Below are 25,501 nucleotides of genomic sequence, written 5' to 3' on the forward strand. Positions count from 1 at the left end.
GGCCAGAAGTCAGAAGGCTCATTTCAGAGCACGTGATAAATACAGGTGACACCGAAATTCGTCGAAATAGTTAAATTTGATATTTGAACAAACTTGATTATGTAACAAAACAACAACAAGCAGCAGGCAAAAGATAACGCTAGTTTAGTCTCGGTTGATGGGTAAACCAGGATCATTCCAATCGCTTTAGTCGCTCTGGCGAACCAACACAAAAGCCTAATCGCATAGTTGTTATTACGGGTATCGAGATCACATTACACTGGTCAGTCGAAGATCTAATAGTTACATTTAGTTACTTGCATTACAGCCAATGAGAATACACGGCCAGTGCTTGTGCACTCGGCCCGCGGTGTCCGTGGCACGGCGCAAAGCGCAAATATGAATATGAAGCATTCACGTCTGTCGTGATCGTGACACTTAACGTGTTGTTATACCTACTAGTCTAACCATAAATTCCGTTATAACGTAAATTATATTTGTATTGCGTTATGAAGGTACCTATGATCTTTGATGTTTTTGCAGAGGTCATATAATTTATCGCCTCTGGCTGTCTAACAGAATTTCACGGCCACGAGGAAGATGGTTAAACACGGTTAATGTTATTGACGTGGGATTGAAGACTAGATAAAAGTAATGTGGGAAGTGGGCGTCTTATGTGGGATAGTTATTCCATAGTTACCTAGCTGGTTTTACAAGGCCTTACTTCGTGTCGTTATTATGCTGTGCTGGGTGGGGTTGTAGCTGAAATCAAACATTTATAAGAGATACGCGATATTTATGAAGATAAGCGAAATCCCCGGACCACCCACAAACTCTATCTATAGCATACATAGACATTACTTATAGGGATTGCAAATATTCGAAACTTTCAGATATTCGAATATTCGATTTTTTTCTGACGAGATATTCTAATATTATAAAAAATAAGAAAAGGAACGAGATATCGGTTTATTATCTTTTTATTCAAACACTATTTTCACATACCTATTGCAAAAACTAATGATATTTTGCAGAAATCCTGTTAATTGACTAGATTTTATCATCCCACTATGAGATGCCCACATTTATAAAAACGAGTCGAAACGCAAAAATTAGACGTATTGGATATTTATACATAAAACTTTTTATTATAAATGCATCGTTGCGTGAACGAATATAACATTAATCACGTACCTAAGAGAAAAAATATTTCTAGTAATTTTTGTTCGAAAAATTTTAGTGTTGGAGATAGGGGTAGAGCTGAACGGCAAAAAGGTAGGCAGATGGCCTAGCTTTATTAGGCGAGAGCCGTGAACCGAGAAGCTTCTAGATTAGGTCTCAGGATTAACCAGGCAAAAACTGAATACATCTTCATGTTGGGGGTATACCGTCTACCGTGGAGTTGACAAGTTTCGGTAGTTTGGATGCACTGTTACCGAAACAAACGCCAGAGAGGAGGAGAGCACAATACGCATCCAAAACGCCCTGCGTTGCAGTGCAGCCCCCTACAAAGTGTTGGTGTCCGGACTTCTCAGCAAACATACTAAGTTACGGATAAATAAAACCGTTATACGGCCTATCCTTATGTTTGGCTGTGAGGCCTGGTCCCTAACACTGAAAGAAGAAAGTCAGCTCCTGGTAGCGGAGAGGAAAGTTTTTCGCAATATCCTGGGACTTATTCAGAGAGATGACAGATATGACTTGACGGCACCTGAAGGATCCGGAAAAATGCCGAGATCGAGGAGTTAGTGGCTGAACCCAATATCATCGGCGTAACAAAAGCTCACAGACTTCGCTGGTTCGGTCACCTACTCAGAATGGGAGAGGGACGACCGACTGGTAGCTGTCCGGTGGGTCGGCCCAGGTATCGCTGGGAAGACAGTGTGACGGCGGATCTTTGGAGTTTAACCTTTGAGTATAATATTGGAATATTGAAGGCAAAAAGTTGACTGACTACTGAGTGGATTATTCGTCACTTTCGTCAGCATGGTTAGATTAGTTAAGCAGGTTGGGTATAACTAAATTTGCGAATTGTGATAAGGGGCAAGGATTTAACAGAACGGCCCTTTAACTTAAAACTTACGTAACGTTGCTTGTACCTATACTACCTATAGTCCTACAAAAATCATTAGCCGCACGCACCGTAAAAATAACATACTTTTTTATTTCGTTTTCCAAGAAGTACCGTAATTTCAAGAAGCCTATCGAGAGGAATACAGTAAAAATATTATTTCCTTCGCATTTGGGTACCTGCCGTTGCTCATTCACTGTAAATACCCGGAAAAACACAGAAACTGTAACTATAACGGATGGAATAGATTTTTTTCGAGTAATAAAAAAAAATCGAAAACATAGCGGCCGAATATTCGAATATAAAAACAGGTCGAATATTCAACATATTCGAATTGCAAGTAACTAATACGTTCTGTAAAGGTTGTTTGATGTCACCCGTTAAGACAGTCTATTATTGTTATAACAATTTCATGTTACTCTATCGATGTATGAGTATGATATGACCAAAGTCTGTCGGTTTCCGATTCATAGTGACTCATTCATAATGAATCAAAACACCTTTAAAAATAGTACGTAGTGGACTTAATGAGTCAACGCAGGATTCCGAAGATAAACTCGTTTACTGGGCAATGTTAGTAGGACTGACATAATTGACTGATTCATTATTGTACAGTCAAGATCATAATATATCAAAAGAATCGTTTTATTAATATTTATGTCTATCGACTTTGTTACATTGATATACCAGCGTAAATACTCTTATATACTGATTTAAACTAACACGATTTTCACTCATAATTTTAAAACTAACACGGGACTTAATCGCGTACAAACTTACGTTTATTTATGGCCTGACGTTTCGAACGTGACGTTACGTTCGTGGTCACAGGCAGACTGGCGAGGAAAACATCTTCGTAGTAGATTATAGGTGTTCAGCTCAGAACCATAATTATATTAGTTACAACGAACTCAAATATATTAATAAATTAGATTCTTATATATTTTTTATCCTTGGAGGATAAATAAATAGTAATAGTAGTAACAAATTTTATTATTGGTTTTAGGTACTAAAACTGTCTTTATGGAAAATAATCGAGTAAATATCTCGTCTCTCGGTGAGTTTACTCTTTATTAATATCTTGAATTGATAGCAGCGATGATACTTTCGACTGCGCTTATACTTTGATACGGAGGATAGAGCTTTTGATACATATCTTACAGTAATTGGTAAAATCTCAAGAGGTTTTAAAAGAGTTTATAATGAAAATGACTAATAATATCATAACGGATAGCATATTAACAGTCTCAGGACACATAACGGACCCATTATGCGGTGAGGTTGCTTTGCTGAAGCTAATAAATATGTACGCACATTTTCACCTTATTACAAATGACATAAGATCAAAAACGCTTTTATCGTGACTGTAAGACAGACGAGAGACGGGACCATAATGCGATTTCCCACGGATTATATACCTACTTGTATAGTACATTTTATGTGACTCCACTGTCGTAAACGAGCTAACTACGTTATATATCTTGTCTTCTGGCGCTGACGCTGTCAGAAACAGGCGTCAGGTAACTAATATAGAAACCACAGGATGACGTATAACAAGTATCTTTCCTTCAGTAGGTGGTTACTAGCAGGAAAATGAACAAAAATATTAAGTTTACATTTACACGGAGATCCCCGTTCCTATAAGATCAAGAAGGCAACAATTTGATCTCTGAATCTGACTATTAAGTACCTAAATCCGGAACTATAAATGTATTAACTTTTTAAATCGTATTAATAACGTGTTACGTAAACAAGCTTGGATCTAACTAGTTGAATCATCTGGTCCTACTCTAGCGACTAGTGCTTCATTTTCGCACGCGTCAGTCATTAAGACTAAACCTATAGGTATACTTAAGACTAAAAAGAAGAGACATCATTTTTGCTTTACAAATCTGCTTAATAGGGGAACATTTTAAAACATTCAGTACACGTTCGTTCGTTTGATGAGTTTAATATGAAAATTTTGTTGGATCAGAGCGTAGGCTAGCATTTTCTTTATGTGTAGTGACCCAGAAAATGAGGACATTCAGCCTCACCCAGTTTTAACTTTCAGGGCACACCCTGTCACAAAGCCTACCAAAGGCCATAGTATCAGTTTCGAAGTCTATTGATTTAATTACGCCAACCGACTTCCCAAATTGGACAATTCCCTACGCCTATAAAAAATATTTATAGCAGCCCTTAAAGACCCTATTATCCGGGCTTGATTCATGTCGAACGTCGGCAACAATTTGTTAAGATTAAATATAACTGAGATACGTCGCCTGGCCTCCGGGGAGAATAAGAGGGGCCACAATGGACGGAAACCATCAATCAGTGACCCCCAGGCCGAGAGGCCGCGTAACAACAGCCGGTGTCCACGGGCGCCATTGTAAAGTACTCAAGAGTTTGAATATCCGAACCCATAGCCCATCTCACTGCTTCGACTTCTGACTTTCTAGTACGCTTTTCTCTCCGATATTTTTAACAATTTGCAACCCTTCCTTTTAATTTGGTTTTGAACTTTTTTAACGTGAAACATGAGCTATTGCTGACTGTACTGCTTTGTCACGAAACAATTAATAATTGTTTCTTGACAAAAATTATGACTGACTTTCTGACGGCTTTGTCAGCATTTTTCTTTTAGTCTTAACTTTCAAAATAAGTTTAGGATTATAATTGTATTAAAATGACGGAGCGCTTTTTGTTTGTCGTTAGAGTACAGGCTCTATTTTACTTTTTTTACAAACACCTAATTGATTAGAATCCGTCCGTTGTTTTCACATTTAATTAAAAAGCAACTGATGGTCATCGATAAAACTATGTACTCTGAAATTTCTAGTTACGTATGTACTCATTATAGGCCTACGACCTTGCTTTGCATTCGGAAGTGGCAATTCGCGAGTTTGCGAGGTTTAGTCTCGCCTCGCCTAACTCGCCTTGTTTGACAAGGCCGAAATGCTAGCGGCTACGGCTGCCCCAAATTGCTCTCATGCCTTCTCATTGAGGCAAAGCATTTCGCGAAACATTACAAACATTTTGTACTTAATTTCTCTTCTATATTCAGCCAAAATGCCCACTAGTCTCACAACCTGTAACGTGGTTGTTCTGCCTAAAAATAAAAACACCCAGGTATCGGTAATGAGAAAATACCCAAAATATTTCTTCATAAGAATGTTAATTTAAAACAAGAACGGCGGTCACGTTGAGAATTGAGAATAGGGATCTCAACGCAAATATTTAAAGAATACTTAGATCGCGCCGTTGGTGAATTGTAGTCTTAATTATAGCAGTATTTTGGGAAACCTCGTGATGCTGCTTTCGCCGTGGGACACAGCCATTGTAAGTTAAAAATAAGTTTCACTCGTGTGCTATTAATACCTTAAATTGTATTGTAGTCGTAGAGCGTAGTAGGCACATGGCCGGGCGGCGGCGAGAATTGGTTTCATTTGGGGACGGCGGTGGAGGGCGTAGATGAACTGCTTACACTAGTGGGCTGATCTGAAAACCGTAGACCGAAATAACAAGGGCAGTCAGTACACACGATAAACCTGCGTCACTCAAATGGCAAGGTTAACAATAGAATTGATTTCTGCTCTGATCTCGCACTACTGGTAGTGTGGGCGACCTCGATCGGATTTTTCAATGCAAAATACACTGTAATCCGCTCTACCTGGCGTTCGTGGGCTATTTTTGCACGAGTGCATTAGCTTACATGGAAGTTACGTTTTCATGCGTATTAGTAGTTCATATAAAAGTCACGCGGACAAACAAGAGCTTTGTACGGTTTCCTTTGAACGCGTAACCTCGATGGCCTAAAACATCAACACAGACGGGCATATGCTTTTAGCGTTTCGATCACATCACACGTTGCTTATATGTATTTATATGATCTCATGACTGCGTCAGTTTCAGCTTTGAGATAAAGATACGCAACTTCTAGTTAATGTCTGGATGTTTATTTGATTATTATAACATTGAAAATGTGCTCATGACCCTCGTAAGATTGTAATAACCATTCAAGCGGTTTACTCGTATTTTATTATGAACACAATTAATATGATTTATAGTGCACTTAAGGCGCGCCGTGTATCGCAATATCCATATTAAGATACAATTACTGAAAATAATCTACCAATCAGCGGCCGGCGGAAACCGTGATTGTCGCAGTTCCTCCTATTGTCAGTTTGCGACTGCCAGTCACTGACTGGAGCTTTCGCGGGATTTCTATCGTTTAACTAGCGTTTAATTGCTGTCATCAGTCAACTGTTCTGCTTCGTCAGCTTTGTTTGTCTTTGGAACCATGACTCTATAAAACGACTGACATGCCGAAGGCCAAATTGCGGTTAAAGGTTATAGGTTTTCGCGGGCTAGGTTTCCGCAACTCGACGTCAACCAAATTGCGGTTATCCGTCAACAATTATTTCAAGTCACTTATTTGTTATTATTAGAATTTCGTATAGATAATTCAGCATTTAACGTCTCTCGTTTATTGTGCATGATTTGTCTATACTGAGTGCCTTTTTATGTACATTCCTTTACGTGTTTGGACAAGGGCCTTGCTGATGTAATAACATTAGGGTCGACCCGCGGCCGTCACCCATTTCTAAGCGACGTTCAGGCCTCTCTGAGGACTTACCTCGAAAATGGGTAATTATTATTGGTAGATAAGTTTTTGTTTATTTTTCTAATAGCATTGATGAATACATAGTTCCATCATTGAGTAATTATCTAATACGTATTTCCAATGAAATAACGGAAAGCCATTAGCAATTCCCACAACTAATAGTTGGGATAAACCCTCAATGAACCTTTGTTCAAAATGTGTCCTCTTATTTTGCTTTCATACAAAGGTAATTTTCGTCAACTATATAAACTATTGTTCTAACTTGCTTTAATTGTCTTTAAATGTCTTCAGATCGGGTCCGTTTGTATTTACTACAACTTCGTCAAATGACTATTTGATTTACAGAAAGCGTCTGACGTCTGAGTTCCGGATGCAGTAGGAATGGTAGTATCTCTGAGCGTCATTTATAATCACTCCACCGTCATGCTGCTTGCATTTTACATTCTATTGTGTCCGAAGGAAGTTCGTGATAATTGCCCTTTATTACGTGCAATGGAAGGAAGTAGGGTTTATAAACGTTCAAATTACTTTATGTGAAGGGACAGTAAATTTTAAAGTTGGTGACGGAAACCCTAAAGCGTGGTATTTCGAAATGACCGTGGAATAACAACTATGTAGTAAACTTCGCTTTGTCATTATATTCTTCTCACGTCTTTCCAATTGTAAAATAAAAAATTTGGACGGAAAGGAAAAATGGAAAGGTTTCTAGGATCTTTTTATACTTCTAATTTTTTTTCATCGAATAGTGTTTAAGAAATATTCTACTTTCAGAAAGAAACCAATTTTCTAGAATAGAAACAAAAATTAAGTGTAAATTCTGCAAATACTCGTAGATATAGTATCAGGTTTCAGTTGTTACATTAAGTACTAGTTTAGAATGATGCCTATCGCCTCAATCATTGAGGCTCAATGTCATCCTGAATAGTTCCCCGGGCGATCGACGTAATCCAATTTGTCGCGAGCTCACTCCTCGGTATCGTGGACAAATAACCCAATTTACTGCACATGTCTCTACTGTCTCTATCCTGCTTTGGTAACACATACGCAATATCAATTTCGTGTATGGCACTACAATTCAGACCAACTAAATTTTTACTCGGTACTGATAACTCGAGCTAACAGAAAACATATTTATTGTCTGAATTGTGAACTATATGTCACTTAATTCGTTGCTGTATTATCTGAAAATTGGACTTCCTTTTTGAACACTCATGTTGCACACTTTGGGTGTGGTCACATTTTATTCTTTGAACACTCACATTTTGCATCTGAGACTCGGAACCTATCTATGGTCTAACTAAACCATATGCTTTGTAAACTTTATGGCGTTTCGAGACAGGTTTTCATCCTAAATGCAACTGGAGGAACTTTTGACTTGATCGAAATTTTAATATTTTGCCCAATTTGAATATTGAATTACATGATTATGCCGTACTTGTAGTATAGGCAATATTTCTCTGTTATCACATCCACGAGGCAAAAATGTATTGTTTCTTTATCATTGCGTAAAATATTCAATCCATTGTCGATGGTTATTCAAGCGAGAGTCATTATTCTGTTCGACCAAAACTAATATGTAAATCACATCCAGTTAAATATTTTACATTAGTTCAGATGGTACCTAGTAGCCTATACAAAAAAAATAGTGTTCATTACTTACACGGGTACCTGGGTCGGTATAGATTTTGGGTACAAGAGCGTTAGGTTGGGAATTATGGCTGTCTGAATCTTAATTCGGGGATTCATACAATAGCTAGTAAGTGGCTAATCGCTATGTAGTAAAAGTAAATGAGGGTGTTGTCACTGGGTCTGAGCTGAATAACGTAATAATTAAAAAAATCACATATTACAAACTACGAGTTGCGTTACCGCCGCATATTTTAAGTCGCCGTTGTTATGAAATTACAACTTAACGATATATAAGTCTGATCATATTATTTTACGAAGTATTAGCAATCTAATTTCATTGGTTAAATTTTAACTTATCTGGAAAAGCAATAAACTGTAGTATTCAAGAGGTGCTTGGGCAGGTTTCATGAAATCCAAGGAGTCTCTTGAATTTAATACGTATCAAGTCTCATCTTGAGAACACTTAGGACGACCTGACAGAACTTTGTAATTGAATTTCAGTTACCTCGAATTTTAAAATATTTCCCGTTATGCCGTTACCAAGGTTACTTTAATTAATTGATCTTGTTTTAATAGAACCTTTTCTGACTTTGGTATAGTTTTAGAAAAACCTTTCAAATTAAAGATAGTTGTTGATACGCAAAAACATATTAAAGGTGTTGACATTGGCTCATTGGCTGTCTGATGGGTAACCTTCCTGACCAGGGTGTCTGCAAATATTATACTTATCCTAAAGCTTGAGCCAGTCAATTTATTGTATTTCCTTTAAAATCAAATCCTCGGTCCGCTCAAATAGGTGTGCGAATTGGCGCTATCTCCCCGCGCAATCGACAGATGGGCCGATGGTACTCCAACTCGAACCAATCCGCGTTTCGCGCCGGGCAGCTGTACACACAAACGCACCTTGCACATCGTCATGTTTTGTTTTTGGTAAAAACTAACATGGGATATTAAGAATCATCATCTACGTCTCACTTTCACGTATTCGAGATCCTGTAAACAAGATATGTTACCAATATCTTGTTTACAAGATCTTGAGCAATATATTGAGCAATTCTGCTTACGGCCATACCAAATAAAAGAACATTAAGTAAATCTTACTGTTATTCAGGTAAAGTCACTAATAACTAATTTCTACTTTTGGCCTGTAAGTTGTTAGGTACCTTAAATAGATATTGATATTAGTATTAGAAATATTAGAATTGTATTTTTCGGGTCAGATTTACATTACTTGAGATTAACTCGTGTAACATCTTTATTATATGTAAATCGGTTCAGTTTCTTTTGAGGCTATTTACCATTTATAAAACAAATTCCGTTGACGCTGCTATGATTAGTAGGTACCTGTCCTATACCCAAAATGAACTCTTCATGTCTTTCTATCTATACACTCACTGGCATCGAGAATCATCAATCTCTGCGATCATTCTCATGTTACTCTCATCCCAAAGGGATCGATTTATTCGTAATTGAAGCCGACACCAGCGTCGACTTTCTCTGAATCATTAAGTGTCCACGATGACATGTTATTTATCTATGCATGTCGTTGTCGGGTCACCAGGCCCTCGGCTTGTGATTCGCGTTTTTAGGTCGGTGCTTGACCGACACGCTTATTTTATATGCCTGAATTATTCAACTTGAATATGTCGGTCGGTCAAGCCAACTCGTGTAATATTCGAGGCGTAGTATGGAAAACGTTACTTCGTGATTTTTATAACTATTTAGGCCAGTTACCAATAGTTTTCTTCTCCACCATACTTAGCTATTTATGTAGGTAATTCTACAATTGAACGGGACGTAAGGGGTCATCCATTAATTACTCACACAAAATTTTGATTTTTTAGAGCCCATTTAAACAGAACATTGGTGAAAGAACGTCATATTTCAAGTGAAATAAGCCGTATACGAATAAAACACAACTTAGCTTTGATATGAACCTATTTAAAAAATTGTAAACGAAACTTATTCAGTAGTTTGCAAATTGAGGTTGCTTGAGGTCACCACGCCGTCACTTAGTTTAAACTTTTTCTTCGGGTTAACAATCGCTTAGAATACCTAGCGGGGTCATTTACTTGCTTGTAAGTTGTAATATGTAAAGCAGCAGATTGAGCATATATCGATTTCTATTTTGCTTCTGCTGTTCCATAGAAAACATTGACTTATGATTCGCCGAAATGTATGACACAGCTGATTTTTGTTTCGCGGTTACGGGGTTGACCCCAAAGTAAAAGTTATTCAGTATGACCTACATATTCACTCTCATAGAGTATAAGTCAGACATAACAAAATCACTCTGTATTATGAGTTTTACATATCTCCGATAAACTCTAAACTCTTGGCTTAAGTCAATTATTAATATCTTGAATAGAGAGTGTAACCCATAGGCCTATCTGAACTTAAAAAAAAGTGAACTTGATTTAATTATGATTTGACAATATTTGAAGTAAGTACATTTCTCGAGTAATCTTAGATCAAGTTGGATTCGAATAACCCTCCCAGGTTCATGAGATTACTTATAAGTCTAAAACGAGTGTTCGGTGGCAGCCTGCATATGTTCAGTGTAATTTAATGTCAGAATTATTGTTGATTCTTAATAATACTTGTGCTAATATAAATAAATACTCCGCACAAAGAAGCCGTAGCAGTTACGTAATGAGGGTAGATACTGCAAATTGGTTGAATAGGCTTCTGCGTTATTGGATTGTGATGGCATAGCGTCCAGAAATATCGATAGAGGCTTAGCTGGCGACCGATATGCACCTAATCCGAAGACACGTGTTTTTCAGCAATGTCGTCAACAGTTAAGAAAACACCAATCTCCGTCTATGTTTAGATTCTTTTTGAAGATAATTCAGGCAGATAAAGTCAACATAAATTGACTTTACCCTTCTTAATAACTACAAGAGTTATTTTCTCTCATAAAACTTCACTGGATCCGGAATTCAACCATAAAACAGGAAAGTGTTTTTCATCCTAGTTTATTTCCTCTGGCCCTGGAATACGAAGGTTCTATTAAATATTCTGAGGCCCTAAAATCCACTTGTTGTTCAATCTATGTTATGATCTGAAGTTCCAGATGGCTTGCTTTTTTAATAGTTATGCTAAGCGATACATGTTTAATTAGTTATTGCGCCGTTAAACCATTGCTTCAACGATACGCGTGTAACAACGTTAGTAGAGTAATTCCCAGTGGGTCAAGGTTTGCCTAATGCTGTAATACCAGCGGCTACTCCAGTGTCTTGGCTAAACGTTCTGTAATGAAGGATTCTGAATTACAATGCGCCTGGTATTGTTTGAATGCAGAAAATATTTTTTGATTTTAATGGTGTATATCACCATCAATTTTAGAAGTGGATATCGTGGAGAATAAGTTATATTAACTACTATTACGTAAAATACATTTGAGTTATGTTGTATAAATATTCATATTGATTTAAATAATTACGTAATATACATTTTGGAGGCAGAGCACGTGAAATTTCGCACAGAAAGTGTAGCGAACATCGCAACTCCGCAAGGTCGGCGGGCGTTCACTTTCGCGCTATTTGGTAAGCACGTAACACCTTAAATTTAATGATCACAATCATGAGTGCGGGGCTTTTAAGAAATCACTGAACCACCCCGAGGACCGTAACATGCATCAATAACAGCAGTAATGTTGCTAGAACTTTACCGACATTAAGATAAGATAAACAACTCGGTTACATTACAGCATTAACATGGTCTCTTTCGAATGCATTTATTTGTCAATGTTGAAGGTGCTGCTGCTGGGAACTAATAATACATTAAGTTATACGAGTGACAAATACATTTAGTATGTGGATTAGATAGATAGGTCTAAATGCTCAGCTTTCAACAGCAGAGCTATGACATGTAACAATGCTTCGCTTTTTCGCATTTTAGAAAATTTCAATTAAAAACACTTTTGGCATCAACCTTGTTTATTTAATAGTCACAAAAAATCGTATTTTTTTCTAAATACACATGTATTGTAGTAATCTTTGTTTCGTTATCAATGAACAATGCTAGCCATAAACGTTAATATCTTTCATTATTTCTACGGACCAAGAAATCTGTTGTTAGAAGCCATGCGTTCCTTTCTCCAATCACCCAATGGCCAGAACAATGCGCTCGGGCGCCGAATCAATCCAACCATTGTTTTGTTTGGCTTATTGACGTCATTCCTTTTGAGAACTCGGGCTGTCTGGTAGCCCAATTTTTTTACTGACGGCTTAATTGAATTTTTATTCAATAAAACTGAATTCGGATGTAGAATATCACTAGGCATTATTCGTTAATAGCTAAATAAATAGGCTTTGCGGAAAACCATTGCAGTATTAGGCATTGCTGTAGCGAATTCGGTTGGAGATCATTTCGAGTGCATGTGTCTATCTATATTGTAAGTATTCTTTTTTAGAAAAACGTACATACAACATTTAGCGATCATTTTCCTTCAGAACCTAAAGAAAAAGGTTTAGTCGATTTATTAATAGTTAAATATACATATATCATTCGTTACCGTCCATGGACTATACTACATCTATGGTCCATGGTCCAGAATATAACCTAACCAGTAGAAAATTCAACAGTGTAGGTAGAATAGAACTTTTGTTTGCGTAGACTCGTTGTTCAACTACGAGTCTACGCAAACAAACATTCTAACGGCGTTCAATCAAAATCAATACACCCGCAGTTAATGTTCATTGACGTTATTTAATTGGTTCTATTAAAGCGATGCATTTTCGTCATACCTTTTTAGCGGCAATTGTTTTGTTTTTGTGGTGTCAATTGGTTTTATTTTTTTATTGGCATAATATATCGCTCCAACTTTACTGGTCACATTTCCCGGCTGTTAATGTTTGCAGTTTAAAGTGTTACACATTCCAGTTCAGTTTGTCTGTTGTCTGCCTCTATTTTTAATCAATTGCTTCTTTCTGTAAGTTGTATCTTAAAACGTGTACCAATAAAGAGTATTATATGTATCTAAGTACTTTACATACATTAGTTATCTTAAATTATTTTAAAACGGATCAGTGATGTTTCACTTTCCTCAGCGTACCTATTACATAAATATTATTAAATATGTATTGAATGCTGTAAATCAAATCCATGGTGTAAGAAATCCGCTACGCCGTTGGATCTAGTTCAATCACGCGCCTGGCTTGTGATGATTTCATTTTCTGAATGCGTGATTCCTTGCCATTATCTAATAAACAAATTTGAGCAGAGTTGATCGGCTGGCATGCAAGACCACACCCGAGTTCTACTGTGTGTCCATTGATAGTGGCATTAGTGGCTGACTGCCCGACCCCAACGATCTGTCACGGAGACCGCATCACACTTTTCTATAAATAGATTTGCCTTTATCGCTCCCTGCGTATATCTCTTAAATTAGCAGACGATGACGTTGGTATGGTTTTAAATTTTAATTGAAATGGCAATAAAAACTATACCTATTGGCTCAAGTCCATGAAGTTAAGATCGGCGCCTACTAGCGATAATTGGTCGTTAAATATGAACGTTAATTGTTCCTGGCAAGTGTAATGATATTAGTAATTAGCTGAATTGATTGATATCGGTTGGTAAAATTTTTGTAAGTATTCATCTCAATTAACTCCTTAAAGGGCTTCTTTAGGGGCGAACCCCTGGCAAATCACGCAATTAACGATTCCATTTCCATTACTGGCTAGGCTAGGTTTCTAACCTGTGTTTACGTAAATGCGAATCGACTAACTACGACGAATACGTGTGGCAGTTAGAAATCCGTTTCCTACTCACTTCCTATTCGTGAGACTTATTTGCGAATGAATAGAATGGTTTTTACTCTGTCTGCATTTCCACGTGCTTACTGCTTAGATCCCATTAGCCCGGCATGGTCGGAATCCGATAAATGCTCTTCCGAGCTAGGACTCCATCAACGCCACATGTGTTTCGCAGGAGGCAACATATGCCCCGGCCCTTACTCGATAATGTTCCAAAAATAACCGATGTTAATTCGCTCCCCACTCGCGCTGCGTCGGAATGCTTGCTCAGTAAGTGGCTATAACACTTCCACTTCCTCTACTTTCTTGATTGGGTGAATATGCGTCCGAGTTGAGAAAGTCTCTAGGCGGTCGGGCCGCCCGTGCCAGATGGCTCTTCTAAAATTGATAGTTTAACTAGCGATAGAGATTTACAGGGTCGTCGTCCGCTTTCTCCCAAATGTTGGTATGCGTTTACAAATTCAGCGTTATGTCATCATGTCTGTCTGCACTTCGTAATGGGACAGATGGCCACTACTGAATACAAACAAGTGTTAGTTCTACTTTTATATGAGCCAACTTTGTTTACGAGCATAACTGTTTCTCTTTAATATTCCTTGCGCGAAACGCTAATACGGTTCATTCCTCATAAGGTGGCGATATGAGCACTTGTTGATATCCCAAGAATACAAATATGTTACGAGTGCTCGTGTAGATATTAGTCCTATGCTCGCACGTATGAAGAAATCGCGTCATTGAACCATTGAACACAATTTCGAGTGACGTAAGCGAGTTTCTCGACTGCGGGCATTGTTTTTTTGACAATGAGGTATAATTTGTTGTCAAGCTCCATCGTTAATTGCACATGTGCCTACGTCAGTTTGCGCAGCGCAAGTGTGTTGTATGTGCGTCCATAGAAACCAATTTTCACGTAAGTACATTTCGACACCCATGAACTCGGTCGGGCAAATGTTTGGGCCGCGAATCTTTGTTTACCTACTGTTTCATTTGTTGTTCAGTGGAGTTAAGGCTAGTAGCGTAATCGAGGCGATCCTTGTAGAATAGACGACACGGCGTTCAAGCATTGGAAACGATTCTATTTCTTATTGTTATGGTCGAACCGTTGATATTGGCGTATTGTGTTGGCGTGGTAGTGTTCGAATGGTATGCCGCGGCGGCGTGCTGAACTGCTGATGCGAGTGATGCGTTGCGTAAAACAGTACGCCCCTCGCGGTTCTCGGGGGCAGACGTGCGTTCCGTTTGAGAAACTGTTTACTTTACATTCGCGTCAGCAATGCCTCTTGGATTGTCAGTGTTACAATAATGTTTGTGTGAAGTCTTGGGAATATCACGGTGACCAGTGCTAAGTGTATCGGAAATGGTTAGGAAAATTGTTGTTGTTGGACTGCAGTACTATGAGGACCCGTTCTATAAGTATGTATTACGTATTCTATAATCCACTTACGATATCAACGCTATTATCTATGAGTGCAAACTAGATTTATGATGTTTTCATACTTTGCATAATACTGGCCTTTGCTCACGGAGCTCCAGGAGGAATAGTGGCCTTTGGTCACGGAGCTCAAGGAGGTATGGATACTTATTTTAAGTAAGGTTTTGAAAGCTTTGGTCTATTAATAGAAATTCCCTAGAGGAATAAATGGGGTAGCATTTGTTTTATATGTGTTTTGGCCTTTATCTCTTCATACACGTACTTATGTTGTAGATGTGGTGCGTATCTAATGTAAACATGTAAAACATTCATGGAATAACCAGGTTTAGAGCACACGAGGAAAAAGCGTGTTATCCACATAATGACATGTCATTACCAACAAGTCTTACCTGGGTTATAGGTTTTAGTTATGTCACATGCTGGGGAAATAATAGTTTTTTTTGTTGAGATGTTTTTCACACGAATGTACCATTTTCACACAACCCAATTGACGCACACACGGAATAAAATTTAATGAATGTTTTGTTACTTCAAATCGAAGAGTCCAAAGTACCTATCAAGCCTTAGCTCGTTTGCAATAGTTTAAAAAAAATAATCGATTCAATTTATCAAATCTCTTATTACTAAAGAACTAATACACTAGGTCTAGCGAGAATTGGCCGAATTTCCATTAAATAACTATGTAAAATGGGCGGTTTACGTCAAATCAAGGCAGATTTAGGTTTTTTAATCCTATTGTACCTATAAACAGGTGGTGAACGTTAACTACTTACCTCTCACGTCCGACCTACTGGTTGTTTTTCAATACCTAGGTACCCATATTATCTGCCTATCTACCGGTAAAATATGCCTTTTATATGTGAATGATTGCATAATGCTATTTAAGGACAAGTGAAGCCACATTATCCATATAGGTATCAACAAAATTATCCAGGAATTTATGCATAAAGCGAGACAGTTGTATATGGTATCGATTGTTTATAAACAAAATTAGAAAAAACACACGCAAATTATATGCAATACTTACCAGAAATAATAAAAGGCAAAGTTGATTTTGCTTACCGGAAACCGGAAAAATAATAATATCTACGCCACCAACACGACCAAACATATATATGTGACGTTATCTATGAAAGGGGCCTTATTGTCGATGGCGCTTACGCCATTATTAACGATGCTCCGATATAAATACAATGCCGCGTGACGCTGTGCGGCGTAATTAAGCGCCATCGACAATAAGGTCCCTTTTCATAGATAATGCCCCATATAATAGGTATGTTGACACCTGTGTCGTGTATTATAAAGCTACAGGTACAATTTCGCTGTTTGCCTCTCTTTCTAAGTACCTAATACTCTCTGTATATTTGTTAGAAAAAGAGGCAAATAGCGAAATCATAATATGTACTGTACCTTTATGGGTACAAGCTTTATAAAACGTGACGTGACCCTACATAATAACAATTGTTGTTGTTAATTATGTATCTTGATAAGATAATTGACACTCGCATCTGATATCTGTGTGCCGTAATCATGTTCTATTTATTCCATTAACTTAAACTTTTGTAAACTGAAATAGATATCATACATTAGTGGTCAGGACTTTTTCTTTAGTGTATGATATCTATTTTAGTTTAAACTTTTGTGTTTCAACAAATGAACTTACTTATTCCATTATTTCCATTAGGTACATTTAAGAACTACATATTATTATTTCTAATTTTGTTTACTAAATACAACTGATAAAACAATACAACACCGACTAAGTATAACTAACCTGAACTATAGATAGGACTAGACCTACTTAAATACTTACTTATAACATCTACTTAAAAACTACTCGAACAACCCACCCACCACGCATCGCTCCCGAAACAAAGGTGTCCATCACGCTTGCTGCATTACCGCGTTGAACCGCGATGGACAATCTCTGCGCCAGGAACCGATCCGGAACGAGGGTCGATATTTCAATTAGTTTACTGTCTACAATGTTCTTTTCTAGGCCAATCAAATTAGATCTATAAAAAGCGTTTTGAGGAATGAATTCCCTGCAAGCTGGGAATAGTTTTAATACCTTCATTTGGTCCTAAATGCGTGTAATCGGAGTTTGCGCAATCCCATGATGTGTGAATAACATTTGGGAGCCTTGGGAGATATTTTTTTCCTTGGATTGGCAAACCACTCCACAGACGTAGATATGACCGATTTAGGCGGCCAAAATTTTTTTAGGGTAATTCGGTACAAAATGGGATAAAAAATGTAAAAACGTTGTTTTATACTAAAATCAATTGTATTCTGTCAATTAAAAACAAAAAAAATATATAAAAAAAATATAAAAAAAAATATGAAAAAAAAAATATTTTAAATTTATTTAATACAAAATTAAAATACACACAAATCTACACTACAATAAAAATAACTAAATAACCTGCCTGCTGCTGAAGCCTGTTGCGGATATCATCATTGGTATTTTTGGGACGAAGCATGTTGCTGATTTGCATTTGTGGCCACCTGACGAAGCCTGCGTTGCGGATTTTTTACATGTAACTAAATATTATTTTTTTAAGATTTTCTTTATAAATAAATTTAAATTATTACTAAATATCACTTCACTTTCAATGCTTCTTTCATGTTCTGGTATATATGGTTCGGCAGGCAACAAAAGCTCGATTATCTCAGGAAGAAAGGCTTTGTTGCAAGGCGATTGCTTTTTTGGTCTCATACTGCTGATGAGTGGATCGGATGTTAGTAAAAGTCTAGTAAAAACGTCAAAATTACATTGTTCTCTTGAAAATTTCCTTGCAAAATGTTGTCGGTATGCCCTAAAATGATTATTTCGGGCTTCTGCTGCTTCTTCCGACAACTGGCCAATGGGTAATAGAGCGTTTTCTACCTATATTTAAAGTTTTATGCATGGTTGGAGTCATAGGATGCCATTCCCCATACAAATTTCTTTTGGCGTGTAGCACTCTTGTTTTGCTTTCAGCAAAAGATCATAACAGGGGAAGTGTTTTTTGTTTGTTGACCTTATTATTTCGTATTGATGCCTGCTGAGGTCAGCATCTACATACATTTGTAGAGCTTCTTGTGGTGTCAAGTTTCATCATGATTAGCTACATTTTTGCTAAAAATAGCAAAAATGTATGCACATTGCACACCTCCTAGGATTGCGCAAACTTGGATTTCACGCATTTAGGACCAAATGTATTAAAACGATTTTATTAATTCTTCGAAAAAATCTAATTTGATTGGCCTATTAGTGAAAGTACTTTTTATCTACCTCTATCTGCACCGGCACCAGACACAAGTAAAAAATTAAGCACTAGAGTAGCCATACAAAACAAAGTGGTTTCGTAACAACTTCTTAATCCTTGTATGGTCATCTAATGAAATAGTTATTTGTTATACAAGGGTGCAAAGTTGTATTTTGCCCGCGAGTGTTTCAACACACGAGTAGTAAAATACATTTGCACCCGTGTGTAACACAAAACTTTTCCCCTCACTATAGCGAGGAAAGTGCAACATCCACAGGCGTTAGATCATCTTCATCACTGGAATCACAATTTTTTTTACCATAATACGATATTATAACAGAAAACTCTGGTAGTTGTGTATTTTTACGGTGATTTTTACGTGAGTCGGAGTCGGTGAGAAAACTTTAAAGTAAATTTTTTGTTGACATTTGACAATGTTGACATTTCTGACGATGCGTTTTGAAATTGCATCGACTAAACTTGTGCGTTCAACATCGTTATAAAAAAAACAAATGTTTCTTATGGAATTTTAAGGTTATGACTTAAAATCATTAAATAAAGCTAAATTTGATGACCGTCTGTCACCAGGATAGGAGGAGGAGGGTGTCAACCGTGATAGCTAGACAGTTGAAATTTTCACAGATGATGTATTTCTGTTGCCGCTATAACAACAAATACTAAAAAGTACGGAACCCTCGGTGGGCGAGTCCGATTCGCACTTGGCCGGTTTTTTATTAAATTCTCAAACCATTTATTTCATGATAATTAATATCGAACGAACCATTATTTTGAGTGTTTTACGTTTTGTTATCTGTCAAAAGCTACTTAAACACGCTCCATCCAAGGTCAAATTACTTTCCCCACTAGTGGATAAAATGCGTTTTTACCCGCTTGTTTTAAAGGATAGACGGCTTTCCGAGCTAGTGACGGGAAAAAGTATGTTTTATACACTGAAAGAATTTTCCTGGAGGGCGTTACAATAACCTAGTGCCCTTATAAATAATGATGAGAAAGATGCATAAGACTAAACTTTGCCATCTAGATTAAACTATTCGTCTCGGAACTCTCGGAGGAATGCAACTTTTTTAAAAATTATTTACTAAAACTTAAAGTCAAATTTGTTCGATAATTACTCCGAGCGAACTTAAGCTGTCCACAATGCCTTTAGCACTTATTTGTTATTATAGAATTTATAAATAAATATAAAAATAAACTTAGTTATTTAGCATCTAAGTAATAATCTTTTCTGTAATAATAGCTGCTTCGACACAATAAAGGCTTAGTCGACCAAAAAGACTTTCTTATAAAAATTATGAATTTAAAAATAAACTAGTTATTTAGTAATAATCTTTTCCGTTTTAATCGTAATGGCTGCTTCAACACAATAAAGGCTTAGTCGACCAAAAAGAGTTTCGAGTCCAATGTCGAAATCACTCTGCATTGACTAGGTGATTTCTTAAGTTCGTGCCACCATCAATAACATTCTTTGTGATTGTTATTCGTTTGACGATGCGATGCAAACTAATAACTAACTAACCGCGACCTACGCGATAGTAATAATTATTCCATCATGCACAATCAAGGCTCGGAAACCGGTTAAATTTTCAAACCGTTACCATGTACTTGGCGCAAAACCTTTTAATTTCGGTTTCGTTCGTAAAACCGTTATTTTTAAACCGGTTTTTAGGAGGACATTTCCATAGTTCTTGTCAGATTAACCGATTTAGAACAATAAAAACCGGTTCGTATGTTCGGTGACTTTGTTTACGCGGCACACCCGAGCCGGCCGTCTCGTCGCTCGTCGAATTAACCGGTTTATTTAGGTTACAATAAATTTCTTAAAAAGTTCGGAGTAAAACCGAAATAAACCGGTATTTACCGCTATTTTTTAAACCGGTTCCGAGCCTTGATCAGAAAATATTGCAAATTGTATTGTTAGCTCAATGATAATGACGGGAAATACTAAAGTAATATTTATGTGAGAAAAGTTAGGATGCGAAAGTTAGTGAAATTCACTACAGTATAAGTAGTGTAGTGAATTTCACAAGTTTACATTCTTTTAGCATACATGCAGTTATAGAACAGATTCTCTCCTAGGATCTGTTCTATAGTGCATGGATGTTAAAAGAATGTAAACACATAAAATACACGCGACTCGTTTATTCGGCCAATGAGGTAAGTACCTACAGAATTTTGAGTCAGAATTATGTCATTGGCCGAATGACTGAGTCTCGTGGTTTGTTTACATTATTTTTTATCCATATGGAATAGACTATATTGTATAACATACTTGATGTCAGTTTGTTTTCAGAAAATAGGCGTAATTGTGCATTAAGTTGTTCGGAACTCAAATTTTTGTTTTAACTGACAGGCTGATATCGTCCTGCGCACTGGTAATCAGTGGGCCCCTTACTTAAGTGAACAGTTGTAATATAACGTGTAATCGATGGTTCTGAAAACGAATATAACGTTTTAATTTCAAGGCATGGCAGCGTGGTCGAGTTAAAGTAAAGGAAAGTAACAATTTTAAAGGAGACGGTCAATTAAAGTTCATATAAAGGTTATTAACATTAAAAAATACACCTGACACACAACATTGACATCTGTATATACAATTTATAGATTCTAATAATGTCGTACGTCCCACAAAAACAAAGGAAAAATATATTAACATAAAAAAATAATTTGAGCAAAATTTTACTTTACAGATTCGTTTAACTCAACAACGCTGCCATGACATTAAAAATAAATATTTCACTTTACGCCCATGTGACGGTAGCGAAACGGCCATCCCAACATAATTTGACTAAGGTGTAGAGTTTGTGAAGTTAGGGCTTGTAGAGTTAGAAGCTTGGCTCTACAAAAGATCTGATAACTTTTTGACAGTGCGAGCCTTATGGTTTCGTCTTGGCAACATTTTACATGACAATGTTTATGGTGGGATTCCATTTGAATAATTAAATTACAATAATCAGAGACGCGGAGTGTGACGCAATTGTCCAGAGAAAGAGAATTCTTCTGGACAATTAAATCGGGTATAATTATCATATAATCATGTACAGATCTCTGTATATATACGAGTATGTAGTGTGGCGTGCGCCGTGTGGTGTGAGGCATCGTTGTTTATGACGTGTCATGACAGCCATAGACTAAGTATTATGGACGCTGTTGTCGCACCCGCGGAGTTTTTAAAAGCTTCGTAACTCACAAAAGATGAAAGCTTTAAGCTCCCTTTGTTGTTGCACGTATTTTTCACTTTATTTGCCACCATCATTTTCCTGTTCTTGCTCCATTTAGTAAGCTCGGTGAAGCCTCCTCCATTCATCCCTATCAGCTGCCATATTTATGATTCATTAATCCTACTATTCCTACTCCTACAATGTTTTAATAAGATGATGATGTAATAAGTACAATATTCTATAAATATTATGGGGAAAACAGCTTTTACACTATATTAATTAGAATAAAAATGGATAGTTGGTATTGTTGTGGTGTGTGGTTAATGCATCGATGTACAATACCCGGGTATTGTACATCGATGGGTAAATGTTACCTATTCATGTTTGTTCACAGACATGTGACGGGTGCCAGTGGGCCGCCGGCAGGATGTGGCCACCAGCGGAACCGCTCGCTGGACTCCGTCCTTCAGCGGATACCCGAGGACATAACGCCGACGTCGCCCGAAGGCTGCCCCGGCCGGCTGCCCTGCGAGCCGACGGCGCCGCGGCTCGCGCTGCCGCCCGAAGTGCCCGCCGGCTCCGACGACTCCGGCATCCACACTCCCCCTGACGGGCCCGAGGACGACCGCCCTCTGCCGCCCGCCGCCGCTCGCTCCCGCGAGAGTCTCGACTCCGGCAACCCCGAAGACACCGACAAACCACCCGATCCGCCCGACACTAATGAGACAAACGAAACAAAATCCGAACCGGACCGGACCACGAACGCGGACACATCGAAAAACAAAGATTTCCTACTCCGACTGTTCGAAAGCAAACTCTTCGACATGAGCATGGCCATCTCATACCTCTTCAACTCCAAAGACCCCGGCGTGCAAGCGTACCTGGCCAACAAACTTTTCTCGTTCCCGCACGAGGACGTAGACTTTTATTTGCCGCAATTGGCGACTATGTATATAGAGATGGGTGATGTGGCCGACGTCCTGAGGCCATATTTAGTGTTTAGGTGTAAACAAAGTGCGGAGTTTTCTCTGAGGTTGGCCTGGTTATTGACGGCATTCGGAGGGGATGCGAAGAGGTCGAAAGCGATGAAGTTTAGGGATTCAATATTGGCCGAGGAGATCAGACCGGCGGCGCGGCGCGGGCACCATCGGTCGCAGTCGGACGCCTCGGCGTTGCGGCTAGCGACGCCGACGGGGCGCCACCTCGGCGACCTAGCCTCGGGCCGGGCCTTCGACAGCGGCTGCTTGTGCGGCGAACAGTGCTCCTGTGGAGCGCCGCGATTAGCACCACAAACACAGGTATGTTATACATTCATTCATATACGGTTTCTGCTCAACGTTCACACCAAATATATATATATATATGTATATGTATGTATTTGTGAATGCGCCATGCTGTTCAGGTAACATACATGAGCAGCATGGTTGAGCGAATACAATCAAATAAGAAAATGAATTCACAGTCATTTCAAACATAAGTCTTTAATTGGCCCGCGGTTGTAATTTATTATTAATAATTAATAATGAAATATTAATATCAGTCTTTAATAAATTTGAATATACAAAGCTAATGGAAATATACACATACACAATCCCAGTTGCTACCTTGTAATTTATGGTTAGACAAAGGAGCTGTACGCAGAAAATGAAAAGGCAAACCTTAATAAACGCTACTTTTAAAGGCTGATGTAAATGGACTGCGACTGCTGTAAGGTGCAAAAAACAGGTATCCGTGTTATTTAATAAGATTATGCTAATGGGCTGTAGGCTGTGAAATATTAAACAAGTTCTTTGACTGAGCTCCGCGATAACGAAGACCGGGAGTCGGGATTGCCGAACTTTGTTATGTTTGTGTCCGATATAATGCCGGTGTTTAAGGCCTGATTTGATCAAATTGGGACGCGTACTTAATCCGTGATTGAATGTGTTAATAATCTAAATTATACGAACTGAAACTGAACATAGGATGAGCTGTATTTTATGCATTGTTGACCGAACTAATAATTGTTTCAGAGATTATTATCGTCTTACGTTGCCTTCATTTTCTTGAAGATCCATAATATTATAATTATGTGCTAAGGCGAAAGCAGTTTACGTTACCACGGGGCATATTTAAGAGCCCGTAGTCGATTTGAAAACGCGCGAAGATACGACTTTTACACAGTAACCGAACGCCGGCCGCTGCTTGAAATAACGCGACCGCCCAAACAATATTGATACTTTCGCAACATTATGCGTCACTTTATAACTTTAATTAGGTTAAAATAAAACTTTCGGTAAATTTGATATAATCGTTTATTACTGTTAACAATTTACCTATGTATTCATATAATACATACAAATTATATAGCATGATGATAATGATTTGCACTAAGGCAATATCTTATATATATATATAATCATCTTACTCGCGTTATCCCAGCCTTTTTGCCACGGCTCATGGAAGTCTGCTGGGGTCCGCTTGGCAACTAATCCCAAGAATTGGCGTAGGCACTAGTTTTTACGAAAGCGACTGCCATCTTAATTTCCAACGTTCCAACCCAGAGGGGAAACTAGCATTTTGTTGAAATTTGGTATACAGATAGTTTGAATCCCGGCGAAGGACATAGAATACTTTTTATTCAAGAACTCACCCTTTAAGGGGGTGGAAATTTGTATGGGGAATCAATAAACGCTGAACCGATTAAGATGAAATGAGGTATGGACATAGTTTGAGTCCTGGGGAAGGACATAGGATAGGTTTTACCCCAGAAACGGGGGGGGGGGGGTAATGGAAATTTGTATGGGATCCAATAAAACCGATTTGGATGGAATTTGATATTATGGAGATAGTCTTAATCGTTGGGAAGGGTGTATAATAATTTTTATTTCCAAAGTCATCCTCTTCTCTTCTCCACTCTTCTAACACTCGCTCAACGTGTTGTTGGTTGTACGATGAATACTGCTCAAGACCTGGAACACCTGGAGTGCTTCTGGGTGCAAAGGGTCAGGGGTAACACTCGCTCAACGTGCCGCTGGTAGAGTATGATGGGGAAAACCCAAGACCTGGAACACCTGAAGTGCTGCTGGGTGCAAAGGGTCAGGGGTAACACTCGCTCAACATGCCGCTGGTAGTGTGTAGTGTACGATGGATACAGCTCAAGACCTGGAACACCTGGAATGCTTCTGGGTGCAAAGAGTCAGGGGTAACACTCGCTCAACGTGCTGCTGGTAGTGTATGATAGGGAAAGCTCCAGACCTGGAACACCTGGAGTGCTGCTGGGTACAAAGGGTCAGGGGTAACGGGTAACACTCGCTCAACGTGCCGCTGGTAGTGTATGATGGGGAAAGCTCCAGATCTGAAACACCTGGAGTGCTGCTGAGTGCAAAGGGTCAAGGGCAAAGGGTGGGTAACACTCGCTCAACGTGTTGTGGGTAGTGTATGACGGAGACAGCTCAAAACCTGGAACACCTGGAGTGCTGCTGGACGCATCGGATCAGGGGTAAAACTCTTTTAATCTGAAGTTGGTAGAGTATGCTGTAGGCAGGTTAAGTTCTTCAAGACCTGGAACACCTGGAGGGCTGCCAGATGAAGCAGGCACCTGACCAGAGCT

At 38.3% G+C, this 25,501-nt stretch overlaps 1 protein-coding gene across 3 annotated transcripts in view; it reads left to right on the forward strand.

Moving 5' to 3' along the window:
• The window catches only part of LOC134743733 (phosphatidylinositol 4-kinase beta), an 80,898-nt gene that overhangs the window by 19,754 nt on the left and 35,643 nt on the right, over positions 1-25,501 (forward strand). For 2 of the 3 annotated variants that reach the window (XM_063677356.1, XM_063677358.1), the window contains exon 2: positions 22,304-23,207. In XM_063677356.1, coding sequence (XP_063533426.1) covers positions 22,304-23,207 — 904 coding nt within the window. Of the gene's footprint in view, positions 1-15,237; positions 15,461-22,303; positions 23,208-25,501 lie in introns of those variants that run through there. The other variant, XM_063677357.1, reaches the window with a different exon arrangement.

This window comes from Cydia strobilella, chromosome 8, assembly GCF_947568885.1.
Source record: "Cydia strobilella chromosome 8, ilCydStro3.1, whole genome shotgun sequence".
In the NCBI taxonomy this organism is placed as follows: domain Eukaryota; kingdom Metazoa; phylum Arthropoda; class Insecta; order Lepidoptera; family Tortricidae; genus Cydia; species Cydia strobilella.